The 12,692-nt window shown below is 47.4% G+C and overlaps 1 protein-coding gene across 1 annotated transcript in view; it reads right to left on the bottom strand.

The window, feature by feature from the left end:
• Positions 1-791: 791 nt before the first annotated feature.
• The window catches only part of LOC135805641 (DNA polymerase alpha subunit B-like), a 21,338-nt gene continuing 9,437 nt past the window's right edge, over positions 792-12,692 (bottom strand). Inside the window, exons 9-16 of the mRNA XM_065319714.1 lie at positions 7,943-8,061; positions 7,200-7,238; positions 5,599-5,666; positions 5,191-5,296; positions 3,944-4,050; positions 2,914-2,973; positions 2,379-2,511; positions 792-1,431 (exon numbers count right to left, since the gene is read on the bottom strand). Coding sequence (XP_065175786.1) covers positions 1,294-1,431; positions 2,379-2,511; positions 2,914-2,973; positions 3,944-4,050; positions 5,191-5,296; positions 5,599-5,666; positions 7,200-7,238; positions 7,943-8,061 — 770 coding nt within the window. The 3' untranslated portion in view covers positions 792-1,293. The remainder of the gene's footprint in view (positions 1,432-2,378; positions 2,512-2,913; positions 2,974-3,943; positions 4,051-5,190; positions 5,297-5,598; positions 5,667-7,199; positions 7,239-7,942; positions 8,062-12,692) is intronic.

Raw genomic sequence — 12,692 nt, 5'->3', positions numbered from 1 at the left:
CATGTTCTACACCAGGGAGTCAGGGTGTCTTCGATTGGCGAATCTGGATTGAGTGCGAGCAGGCGGTGTTGTCCGAGCAACGCTGGCCCAATCGAACAAAGCAAGGGTGTAGTATCACAAAATGTAGGCATAATCGTCAAAGTATGCAACTGTGATCTCTTTTGTATGGGCCAGATGCGCGGCGCGCTGCCTTCGTACAATCATTCAGCTGCAGTCCGCGCACTGCGGAAAATCAAACACCGCACTTCCCCTCTGGTTTGAAATGAACTTTGAACTTTCGTACAGAACTGGAGTTCAAGCGCTAGAATTTAGAGTTCGCATAGGTACTGGAACGAATTGAGCAAAAACGGATGGGCTCGTATGAGAAATTGTGAGTTTGAATGCATGCTTTCAGAGCGTGATGAAAGCAAGTTATGTAATGATATGAAGGCAGCGCGCCGCGCATTGACCCATAACCACAGTTGCACACAATTGTTCATGCACTCTTGATATCGTGCAAAGATTCTGTAAAAATGCTGTAAAAAACCGCTAAAGTCCATTTCCACTCCGGGCGTGGGGGACGGTGTGGTTGGATTCCATTCCAAGTACACCTACTCCTGATTCGGGCAAACGACAACGCTCACTCAGAGCGCACTTGCTCGGGATTCGCCCAATCGATCATGCCCTGATTCCCTGCTAGCTCTCCACTCGCCTTTTGATAAGCGAGTATCAACAGTATTAAAGTGTGATGAACACAAGATGGCTATGTAGAGTCGGTCATCCACTCATCCAAAAGCGTCCGGACCCGAGGGTGCTGGATAACTGACACGCAACGGCAGTTTCGTTCCTTTTTGTACAAGTAGTCTTGTTCCGCCTAGAAGTTGGGGCAGAGAAAAGGTTAAAAAAAAGAGAGTGCTAGTGATAGTTCATGTAGAGCTACCATGACTATTGTAGTAAGTAGTATTGGTAAAAATTAATGACAAGCACCTGAGAACTGTTGAATGCAACCATGCCAACAAAGCAACTGACAAAAAAAGGAAAATTGAAATAAAGAATACAGCTTCTAAAAATGTCTATAGACTACTCTCACGGATGACCACGTGTCTTCAAAAGGGCACTCAAACGACTTCGCTATCTTTGAAATACACATGTATGTACTCAGTATGTACAATAAGACTTTAGTATACAACAAATATCTACAAACAAGAAGCACGCACGGCGGCTTTATAACGTTATGTACTCCAGCTACAATTAGCGCATTGAATCTAGCCGGCATGAGTTTCAATTCGTATTGTAAGCTACAAAAAGTAGGCCTTAGATGTTGACAAGCTGGGTTACTGATGTCGATGCCAGACTGCTGCCGGCAGCAGAAGAGGATGGCTTGATGAGCATGCGCGAGAAGAGGCCCTTGGAGAGGCGCGATGGATTGATGCAAACACAGCCGTTAACGTTCTGTGTCACGCATCAAACAAGAGAAGGCATAAACGTGTCGTTTGATGTCAAAGAGGCAGTACAGGTCAAGGAACTTTGGGATAAAATTGAAATTGAGAGCCTGTAGTTTCACCACTGAATCGATTGGTTTTGGTCGGAGGAGGCCTGGATACAGAGTTCTTGAGATATTCGGACTTCAATGCTGTGACATCATTGTGAGCACTGTCAAAAGGATGACATGGACGCCTACAGATGTGGGCAAAACTGCACGGAAAGCATTGCATGATTGCATGATTGCATGGGTGCATGATTGCATGGGTGCAAGCTTTAGAATGACTGTGTAGTTCTGTGGGCGCTGAGACAAGCGGTTTTAGTCCCGAAGAAGCTGGGATCGCAGCAGTCCCTAAAGTCTGTTGCTTTGCATTAGTTAAGGGGTCGTCCATAATTATCGAACTTTTTTCACAAAACGAAATAATTTCGTTATGGGGTGGGAGGGGGTTGACCAATTTCGTTTCAGAAAACATTGATACATGTGCATGCCCAACAGGAGCAGTTACACACTTGCAACTTTTGTTGTATTATGCATGCATATGTCAAACTTTTTTTACGTTCTGAGGGGGAGGGAGGGAGGGGTTGGGTCTAAACTAAAATAATTCGTTTGGTGAAAAACGTTCGATAATTACGGACGGCCCCTAAATACTTGTAAGTATGAATAAGTTAATGCACTGGGTGTTTCCCAGTGGCCCACTTCTATACACGTATCATCATGTTGAATTCCGGGATAGGGCAACAAGCTCGATCGGGAATGGTTGATGACCGGTCCGTCGTAGCCTCCTCAGACCAAGATCATTCGTTTCTGCACCCAGAAGAGTACAGGCTCTGGAACATGGGTTGTTGGTTCAGCGCACAAAGAAAAGGCATGTACTGATAAGAAGTGCTGACTCTCACAATGCACACGTGGCTCTCACCTTGATGAAACCACGGGTGAAATCTGACGGTAGGATGAGGACATGAGGTGTACATGGCATGAAGTTGTGCTCCATCAACAGCTGATCAACCTCCATGTTTACACCCTTCGGTGGCGGAAACGTCGGGCAGAAACTGGAGGCAAAAACACAACGGGGCACAGATGCAAAGCACGACGGCTGCTATTAGCAGGAGGGAAACTTGTGTAGTCCCCTCTAGAAGCGAACCATTGATTTCTACCTCCTCCAAAAAACAGTGCGTTGCTGTGTTGCCATTGTCACAGTGGCCACCATGACATGGACCTAGAGTTCAGAGTACTACTGACTGCATTGGCATGTCACGGTGATTTCAAAAGGCAGCAACCTCTGTAACGCTAGTACCAGCTGTGCCACACTGCACACAGGTACTAACACACCAGCAATGCTGGTACAGTGTATTCCAAGGCCGCGATTCAATTTCTAAACTAGTTCACAGCAGTCGCCGATCAAGCAAAAGACTGAAAAGAGCAACATGAATGAATGTCGCCAGACAACGTACCTCCTTTGCTGTAGGATATGTGCAGGTAGACGCGACTGCTTGTCACCGGCATTGCCAAGACTAGACAGGGTAGGGTACAATCCAACAACAACAATAACAACAATAACAACAACAACAACAACAACAACAACAACAACAACAACAACAACAACAACAACAACAACAACAACAACAAAGAAGAAAGGCAAGCAAAGTGAGACCATGAAAACGAAACACGTTAGCTATAGGTAAAGGTAGTCACACAAGCAATGGAGCGCACAACTAAGAAGGTACAGTATACATCCTGGGCATGAGCAGCTCGCCACCAAGACCTTGCTGGCACTGATCGGCCGCAGCTGCCAAACCAACGCCAGCAAACTCAGACTCTTGAACAAGCTAGCCTCTATGCTGCCGCAAGCGCGTCTCAAAACAGCAGTGGACTTCTTTCACCTAACTATGTCTGTTTGACAAAGCCCATATGAACGATAGCAAGAAGACCAGCTGCTGAAAGTCGCCTTTTCTCAAGCTAACTTCACGATGCTTGGGATTCTTCGACCTTTGGTGACGGAGGCTACTCAGGTCTACACATAGCCTGACAGGTGACCGCTATTTTCTCTTTTGATGTACACGCTCCCTATACAGTTTTTAGTTGCGCAATGCCGCCGCCCGGCCATGCCGTGCAGTGATCTTGCTCATCTAACTACTTTTAACCTACCACGCGCTACCACGCGCACCTCGGAAAAGATGATCGGCCTAGATTTGCATTACTGTTCATCGGTCCACCCCAAGAATCTTGTACAGAAGTTGACATGTCCAGATGTGCTAACTCCTGACACGGGAGTAAATTTATCATGTAAACTATTAAAACTATATTTGGATAAAGGGGTAAGAAGCAGCATTCGGCCCTGTACGATCGTACAGATTTTCATCAACCAGCACACCATCACTGCACTCGCTCTATACAGGTATAAATATAACTATATTTGGCATGAGCAAGGAGACCATACAGGTATAAATATAACTATATTTGGCATGAGCAAGGTGACCTTACACAACCTCTTGGCGATTGAGCTGCATGAGAACATCCACCGAAGTCCAGCCTAAGACGACGCCATTGATTGATACACACGCCGGGTCAGAGAAGAGGTGAATGTTGTCCTAGGCACAGATATAAGAAACGGAAAACAGCAGTACCACATGACCTGCCACCCTTTACAATACAAGCCGAGGAACGGAAATCAAACAACAACCACCAAATAGCAATGCTACTGGCACATGTACTTAGTATATCCAATGATTGTAATGCCAGATACAGTAAAACCTGTAATGGCGACCACTTTTCCTTGTCACGGACGCATTTACATTCAAAACACCTCGGATAAGGCGACCACTCGCTCAACGCGACCGACGACCACCCACCCGCGACCGTGTTGCACAGTGCTAGTCATGTAAATGTACGCATTGCATGGTGCAACAGGCATGGTAGATCTACACATCAGTGCAGGAAGTGTAGATGTACATAATTATGTACATGGTGCATGCACGACATTTGACAGGTCTGAGGACCCCAGGGACATGAGTCGTGCTAGAGTAGCATAGGTGTGTGCACTGTGATGCACAGATCAAAATGATGTATCACATGTGGATATGGTCACATGCCCCACTGAACCTGGCCACGGCGACCACTTTTTCTCGTCCCTTGAGGGGTCGCCTTAGACAGGTTTCACTGTATCCCTGAATGCACGCACGGACGCGCACACAAGCACCTTTGCATGCAAAGCCATAGTTGCCCCCGGTCCTATACTTATGGCTTGATTCTTCTGAGTCTCAAGACTGCATGAATTCACAAGTCTGTCACGTACAGTACATGTGCATGTATAGAGCAGCTTCGGAGCAGCACCTGCATACAGAAGCTTCAATGAAGTGCACGCATATACCGTAAAGTACCGCCAGAGCGCCCCACAATCTCGTCCTTTCGTGGTCGTATTGTGGAGGTGATCTCCTGCCTGTAGGTCATACGACACGAACCTTGTACACATATTACATACTCTGCAGTCAATCCGTACTCAATTTACCTTCAAGCAGACACGAGCTACACACAAAACCGGCCAAGTGTCACCTTAGCATACTAAGGTTCTCACGCCGTACAAACTTCGTTGCACTCTGCCATACAATTTTCCTTTCCTTGGCTGTAAAATCAAGGTGGGGCGCTCTGGCGAGACGGGGCGCTCTGGTGGTACTTTACGGTGATAGCTTGTGTGCAATGCATGCATACAACCGCAGTGCAAAATATTTTACCTTCTTGAGAGCTGACCATGAGGCGAACGGCGGCTGCGGATAGACACTGTGGTGGTGGATGTCACGACTGGATGGTACTAAAACGAGATGTGTGCTTGCCGGAAGCCTTTAATGAACAGTGTAACGAGCACAGGCACATGTCAGTCATCTCAATCACACAGTATATTACACAGTATATCACACAGTATATCACACAGTATATTAGAAGTGTTGTTCAAATGCATCGGACAAGCCAAACTGCAACCGCTCCGTGGCAAAAGAAACGTGTGTCCACTGTAATTCCTAGCGCAGCCCACAGAGAAGAATGGCCAATCTCATACTGTGGAGTACAAACTCACACCCACAGCCACAACCAGGTACAGGTACGTAATGTACGCATATACAAAGAAATCAGGAACTGCTGCTTACTGAGATACAATCTTCTGCTCAACCAGCGCGCGGAAGAAATCATCATACAGCATGTCAACAGAACATTTCTACAAGGCAAGCAGGGCAGAAGGAAAGAGGAGATATTAGTCAGTGTTGGACAAGCAGACAAACCTGCCATGAAGCAGGAGTCCAACATTTCAAAGAAAGAAAACACAGCCGTGCACTATCAACACATGTGAACATAGTACATGCACACGACACACCGTACCACTGTACCACCGTACCACTGTACCACTGTACCACCGTACCACTGTACCACCGTACCACTGTACCACCGTACCACCGTACCACCGTACCACCGTACCACTGTACCACCGTACCACTGTACCACCGTACCACCGTACCACCGTACCACTGTACCACCGTACCACTGTACCACCGTACCACTGTACCACCGTACCACTGTACCACCGTACCACTGTACCACCGTACCACTGTACCACCGTACCAGCTGAAGTTTTTGTTTCAAATTAACTAAGTACTGTGTTTGCCGGAGCACAACGCGTACCCCTTTTTTGACCAACGTTTTGGCAATTCAAGGTATATCTGGAGTATAATGCGCAGCCTACAGTTGAGAAATTTAATATGGATTAAAAAAGGCTGTATATTAAATAGTGCGACCATTGTCTCATACTCATCTTGCATTTGCAGTGTAGCTGGTAGAAGACATCACAAATGCATGGATATGGCTTGTGCAGGGTCAGAGACCCAGAGGTCCAAACTTCGCAACCGTTTGATACATAGCACTCCTTTTCGAAGTGCATTCATTTTCATATTCGGAGCATAGTGCGCATATGCGATTCGGGGCCTGAAATAGCGCATCTAAAGTGTGCACTATACTCCGGTAAATACGGCAATTCAAAGCAAAAATTCTAATTTCCTTGAAGACAAAGAGAAGGCAATGCACTGCGAGTGGAAAATTTGAATGTTGATTGGAAAGAGCCTGACTTGTTTTCTTTTGAACAGGCGACGTGGAGACAATAGTCTTAGTAAAGCAACGAATAAAACTGTGTGTGCACTGATATCACAATCATAGCAACAATTGAAGGGTTCCAGAATGTTTTCTTGTCACAACTATCAATGGAATTTGTGACTAAAAGGAATGATGAAACTACAGTAGGATTCGTACACTTGGAGTGGGAAACGAGGATACAAGAATAGTAAGAAAAATCATTCCTTTTAGTCACAAATTCCATTGATAATTGTGACAAGAAAACGTTCATGGGGTGAGAATTCGGAATTGTTCCTGAACAAAATAAAGCATAGCATAGCGGCTTAGAATAAAAGCGGCTGTGAACGAAACTTTCTTCTTCTGCAACATCACGATCCTAATGAGGCGGCCATAGTCTGGTCAGCGGAACACATGGTTGTAGTCATAGTCTGGTCAGCGGGACACATGGTTGTAGTCATGTCATACAAACCACTGCCGTACACCGCGTCTACCGTATTTTCCCAAGTATAAGCTGCACCCCCCCCCCCCCCGTTATTCCATGGTAAAACATGGAAAAATATGGAAGAATATGCACATTGAACATGACTCAACCATTGTCCCATTCAGTGTACATGTACCGGTATCTCACCTTCACTTCCTCTGAGTTTGTATCAACGAACGGACCAATCTGAACACATAACACAACATTTAGTGGAATGATAGTGAACACAAGAAAAACGTCAAACTATTGCACATCAGAGCACGGGGCATAATACAGAGCCATGGCTGGCAGGGCAGACGAGCAGCTCATACACACACACACACACACACACACACACACACACACACACACACACACACACACACACACACACACACACACACACACACACACACACACACACACACACACACACACACACACACACACACACACACACACACACACACACACACACACACACACACACACACACACACACACACACACACACACACACACACACACACACACACACACACACACACACACACACACACACACACACACACACACACACACACACACACACACACACACACACACACACACACACACACACACACACACACACACACACACACACACACACACACACACACACACACACACACACACACACACACACACACACACACACACACACACACAAGTACACGTGCAGCTAGAGGGCATATAGAGGGCTTACACAGGCGACCCACAACCCTTGAAAGCAACTAACTTGGTATGTGCCAAACTGTGGTGGGGCACGTATGACCACCAAACATCATCATTATCAACAAAAACAACAACAACAACAACAACAACAACAACAACAGACTGTAGGTCATGGAACTCGTCGTAGAACATACCAGCAGGAGGACATCTGGCGGCTCCTCAGCCACCTTTGCCATGAGCTCTATCAGAGGTTGATATGTGAGATTGTCATCCACAGAGAACGGACCGGCAGCTATGGCTATGGATAGTGGCTCTGCACAAGCAAAGAACACAATAACAATACACAAACAAAAAAGAAACAATACCATCACTTGCATGTCGAGCTATTCCGCGGCTCCTGTCATGCAGGCAAAAGGACTTGACCACTTGCTGCAACTCCACATTGCATGCGCGCAGGCTGCACTGTAAGAGTACCTTCGAAACACTCTTTATCCAAGCGCCCCGGGACCGGGTACTATCCGTATCTCAGATTTGCCCATCACATCACTCAGGACAACTCCTTTACCACGTACGTAGCAAATCGTTTTGACCAATTTTCATCTAAGATTTTTCCTGCACACAAAAAATACCAGGGGTGAAGCGATCACTGAAATTTGTTTATTGATTACCTATATGTATATTTGTTAACGAACGATGATAACAGCTATCTTTCCCTGAACTGGTACTACTTTCCTCCCAAAAGTTGCCAGAAAACCAACACCGCCGTTCTTAACTTGATGCTGTGGCATTCTTGGCATTTCAGGCTGGACGTTCTCGGGCTCCACGTTCTTCAGTGTGCGTCTCTACTGTGCATGACTGTACCGGTACTTAGCATTAGTAGTAGCAGGTGTACTGGTGTACGCTGCATAGATCAACTGCCCTGCAGCGCACCGAGCGGACTGCGACAGTCTACGTAACGCATGGCCCACATAGCAGGGCAGGACGTGCCGGCAAATCAGTAGCCAGGTGCGCATGCAGGCAGTCAGTGGTATGCATGCAGGCGCACATGCAAGCAGTTAGCGGCAGTGAATGCGGGTCTCTCTATTATTAACTACACTCTCTTGTTCTCGAATGGTGAGCCAGTGTAATCGTGGATAAGATGGAGAAGGACAAACTGTTACCAGTTATGACTAACTGTCAACCAACGTAACTAATTCATATTCAATTAGCGAGTGCAACAAAAAAGGCACAACACTGACAGGGAGTACTGAGACATTTAAAGGGGAAGTTAAGGCAAAAATTAAAATTTCACCAGTTGTAGTCTTCGGGGTGCTGAGTCGAATGGTCTTGGTCCGAGGAAGCTGAGACGCTCCCTTCCTACTTGAATCCCAATCGAACTCGCGCACTTCCACCGAAACTGGGTGACTGCGCCCTACTAGATGGGGATTTGTATGCAAAATGTCACTAAAAGCGCCATTTCGTTCTTATAAAAGCACGGATGACCGCGATTGGCCCATATGCTTTAGTCTTTTGGACGCTGAGTCGACTGGTTTTGGTCCGAAAAGGCTGCGATGCAGCGTTCGCCCCTAATTCCCAATCGAACATGGTTGAACAAGCGGTCACGTGCTCCTGCGTACACCAGTCACCTGGTCACCGTGCCTGCAGGGTACAACTTACAGCCTGTTTTGACCTTTTTTGGGTACAGTCCTGTCACTCGAGTTGAACCTTGGTGTGAAAGTTGTCGCCTGCTGGCGTGGTGACCAGGTGATTTTGGCACCCAGGAGCACGTGACCGCTTCTTCAACCATGTTCGATTGGGAATAAAGGAGGAACGCTGCATCGCAGCCTTTTCGGACCAAAACCAGTCGATTCAGCGTCCAAAAGACTACAACATATGGGCCAATCGCGGTCATCCGTGCTTTTATAAGAACGAAATGGCGCTTTTAGTGACATTTTGCATACAAATCCCCATCTCGTAGGGCGCAGTCACCCAGTTTCGGTGGAAGTGCGCGAGTTCGATTGGGATTCAAGTAGGAAGGGAGCGTCTCAGCTTTCTCGGACCAAGACCATTCGACTCAGCACCCCGAAGACTACAACTGGTGAAATTTTAATTTTTGCCTTAACTTCCCCTTTAACGTTTCACTCGCTGATTGAATATGATCTGGTTACGTTGGTGGACAGTCAGTCATAACTCATAACATTTTGTCCTCCTTTTTACACTTACCGTAATGTCGCGTATGAACGCAGGTGCTTACGGCCGTATAAGCCGGGGTTCAAACCATGCTTCTACTCAAGTTATGCTTCTACGGCAACATCATCAGTCTGCACTGTGCAGTGCATACCGCCACGCATGTACGTGCACATGTACTTTGCAGAGAGCGGCTTCTATTCAAACCATGCGTCTGTGTCACGGCGCACTTAAAAAAATAGGCTTCTATTCGAGTCATGCTTCTATACAGGTCAAGACGCGTGCAAGTACTTGCGCAGTACATACGTGGCAGTATGCACTGCACAGTGCAGACTGATGATGTTGACGTAGAAGCATGTTTTGAATAGAAGCGTAACTTGAATAGAAGCATGGTTTGAACCCCGGCTTATACGGCCGTAAGCACCTGCTTTTATACGCGACATTACGGTACATATACAGGTGGCTATTGAGCCACATTTGCAGCCGCTCACTGGAGAGCAGCTCCGCTACCGCACGGCTGTGGGCGACGACCAAGCCCGCCTTGACGTGGTGGCTAGTGGTACTCGGGGAGGGCGGTTCGAGTGCACCAACATTGATGTTCGGGTGTTTAACCCTTTTGCATCCTCGAATCGCCTCAACTCACTTGCTGCTAGCTACACCCGTCACGAAGAAGCCAAGCGCTGTGCCTATGAGCAGCGAAACCGGGAAGTGGAACACTCCAGCTTTGTTCCCGCCGTGTTCTCCACTACGGGAGGAATGGGGAAATCTGCCACCTCTAAGTACAAGAGGATAGCGTCCCTCATCGCCGACAAGACCGGAGAGACCTACAGTGCCGTGATGGCTTCAATCCGGTGTCAGATCAGCTTTGCCTTGATCCGATCCAGTGTGATGTGCCTGAGGGGTGCTAGGCGGCTCTATGCACCGGTCTTTGCCGCGGATTCAGCTGCTCTTGTTGTTGCTGAGGCGGCTATCCCCTGTTGAGGTCGATTGCCGTGCTCATTTATAACATGTTATCATATTTTCTGCTTTTTTGTCACTCTTGCTTCTTGTGTTTGTTTGTTTTCCTCTAGTTTTCTGATGTTCGTGCCTTCGCGGGAAAGGCGGAGAGCCGGAACGCAGAACCTTTTTTTAATATTATTTCACGGAGAAGGCGGAGAGCCCGAACGTGCCGGACCAACAAAAACAAAAAGAGTTTTTTAAAGTTCTATACCGGAACCACTACAAGTACCGGTAGCTATACCGGTACCACTACAAGTACCGGTAGCTATACCGGTACCACTACAAGTACCGGTAGCTATACCGGTACCACTACAAGTACCGGTAGCTATACCGGTACCACTACAAGTACCGGTAGCTATACCGGTACCACTACAAGTACCGGTAGCTATACCGGTACCACTACAAGTACCGGTAGCTATACCGGTACCACTACAAGTACCGGTAGCTATACCGGTACCACTACAAGTACCGGTAGCTATACCGACCGGTACCACTACAAGTACCGGTAGCTATACCGGTACCACTACAAGTACCGGTAGCTATACCGATACCACTACAAGTACCGGTAGCTATACCGATACCACTACAAGTACCGGTAGCTATATAAATCACTACATATACATAGTAGTTACTGTCGTCTCTAAAATGGTTTCCAGCCGCTGCCCAGGAACCGTACCGTCGAGACTCACCCGGATAAGATTCGTTGCCATGGGAAAATACTCTTCAGTGTTGCCTGTTGGAGCAAGTTTTATGAACGAGTCGAGTCGTCTCCTTGTGTGTTTGAAGTTTGAACTGAAGTGTTTAGGTTGTCCTTTACACGTTTCCTGTCTTTGCGATGTCGAACTCTCTGACTCTGTCGCAAGCTCCTTTGAGCCCTGCATCCACTCCATTCAGTCGTCAGGCACGTTCCGCGGTGTGGAAATTTTAAACTCGCGATGTCGAGGGCCATCAAGCGAAGTGTCTATTGTATGAGGATGTGTTGAAGTACAATGGCTCCTCAACATCGAATTTGTAGAGACACTTGAGAAATCGCCACCCCTCTGACTTCGTGGTGCAGACCGGCGCTGCCAAGAAAGTCGACTCTCAGCCGGCCATCGTCAAGTTCGCTTAGGCGAAAGCGGCCAGAGGGCGGGTTGTGTCGGCTCCTCGCGCAATGGCCATCACCAAGATCCTGGCACGGTGGACCTGGCTAGATGGGCGGCCGCTCAGCCTAGTCACGGACGCCGGCCTAAAGGAGCTGATGGAGTTTGTTGAGCCCAGATATGTGCTTCCTTCGCGAACTCAAATTGCTAGTCTTGCCCGCAAGGATCACGCCGACGGTGTGAGCCTTTTGAAGGGGATGCGGGCGGACGCAAGCTATGTTGCTTTGACCACGGACATCTGGACATCCAATGCAACACACGCAAGAAAGCACCACTTCCTACTCAATACACAATGTTTTTCGCGAAATGACCCCGCATCAGCTAAGCTCGAGCATTACATTTGAGCTGACACTGTGAAGGAAACTGTAGCGACTGATGCCCGGAGCTGCGAATCCTTCGGGATAATGTGTGTTGCATCCACTGACATCGGCGTCCAGAAGCAGCTTGTGACATACATCCACACCTGGGCCAGAGTACCTAACGAACATTTCAGCGGCTTATACGCTTATAAGCCCGGCTTTTTATCTTATAAGCCCGGCTTTTATCTTATAAGCCCGGCTTTTATCTTATAAACCCGGCTTTTATCTTATAAGCCCGGCTTTTATCTTATAAGCCCGGCTTTTATCTTATAAGCCCG

This window comes from Sycon ciliatum, chromosome 1 (genome assembly GCF_964019385.1).
Source record: "Sycon ciliatum chromosome 1, ocSycCili1.1, whole genome shotgun sequence".
Classification (NCBI taxonomy): domain Eukaryota; kingdom Metazoa; phylum Porifera; class Calcarea; order Leucosolenida; family Sycettidae; genus Sycon; species Sycon ciliatum.
Note: the sequence above shows the minus strand (reverse complement) of the source record. Positions and strands in the feature narration are given on the sequence as shown.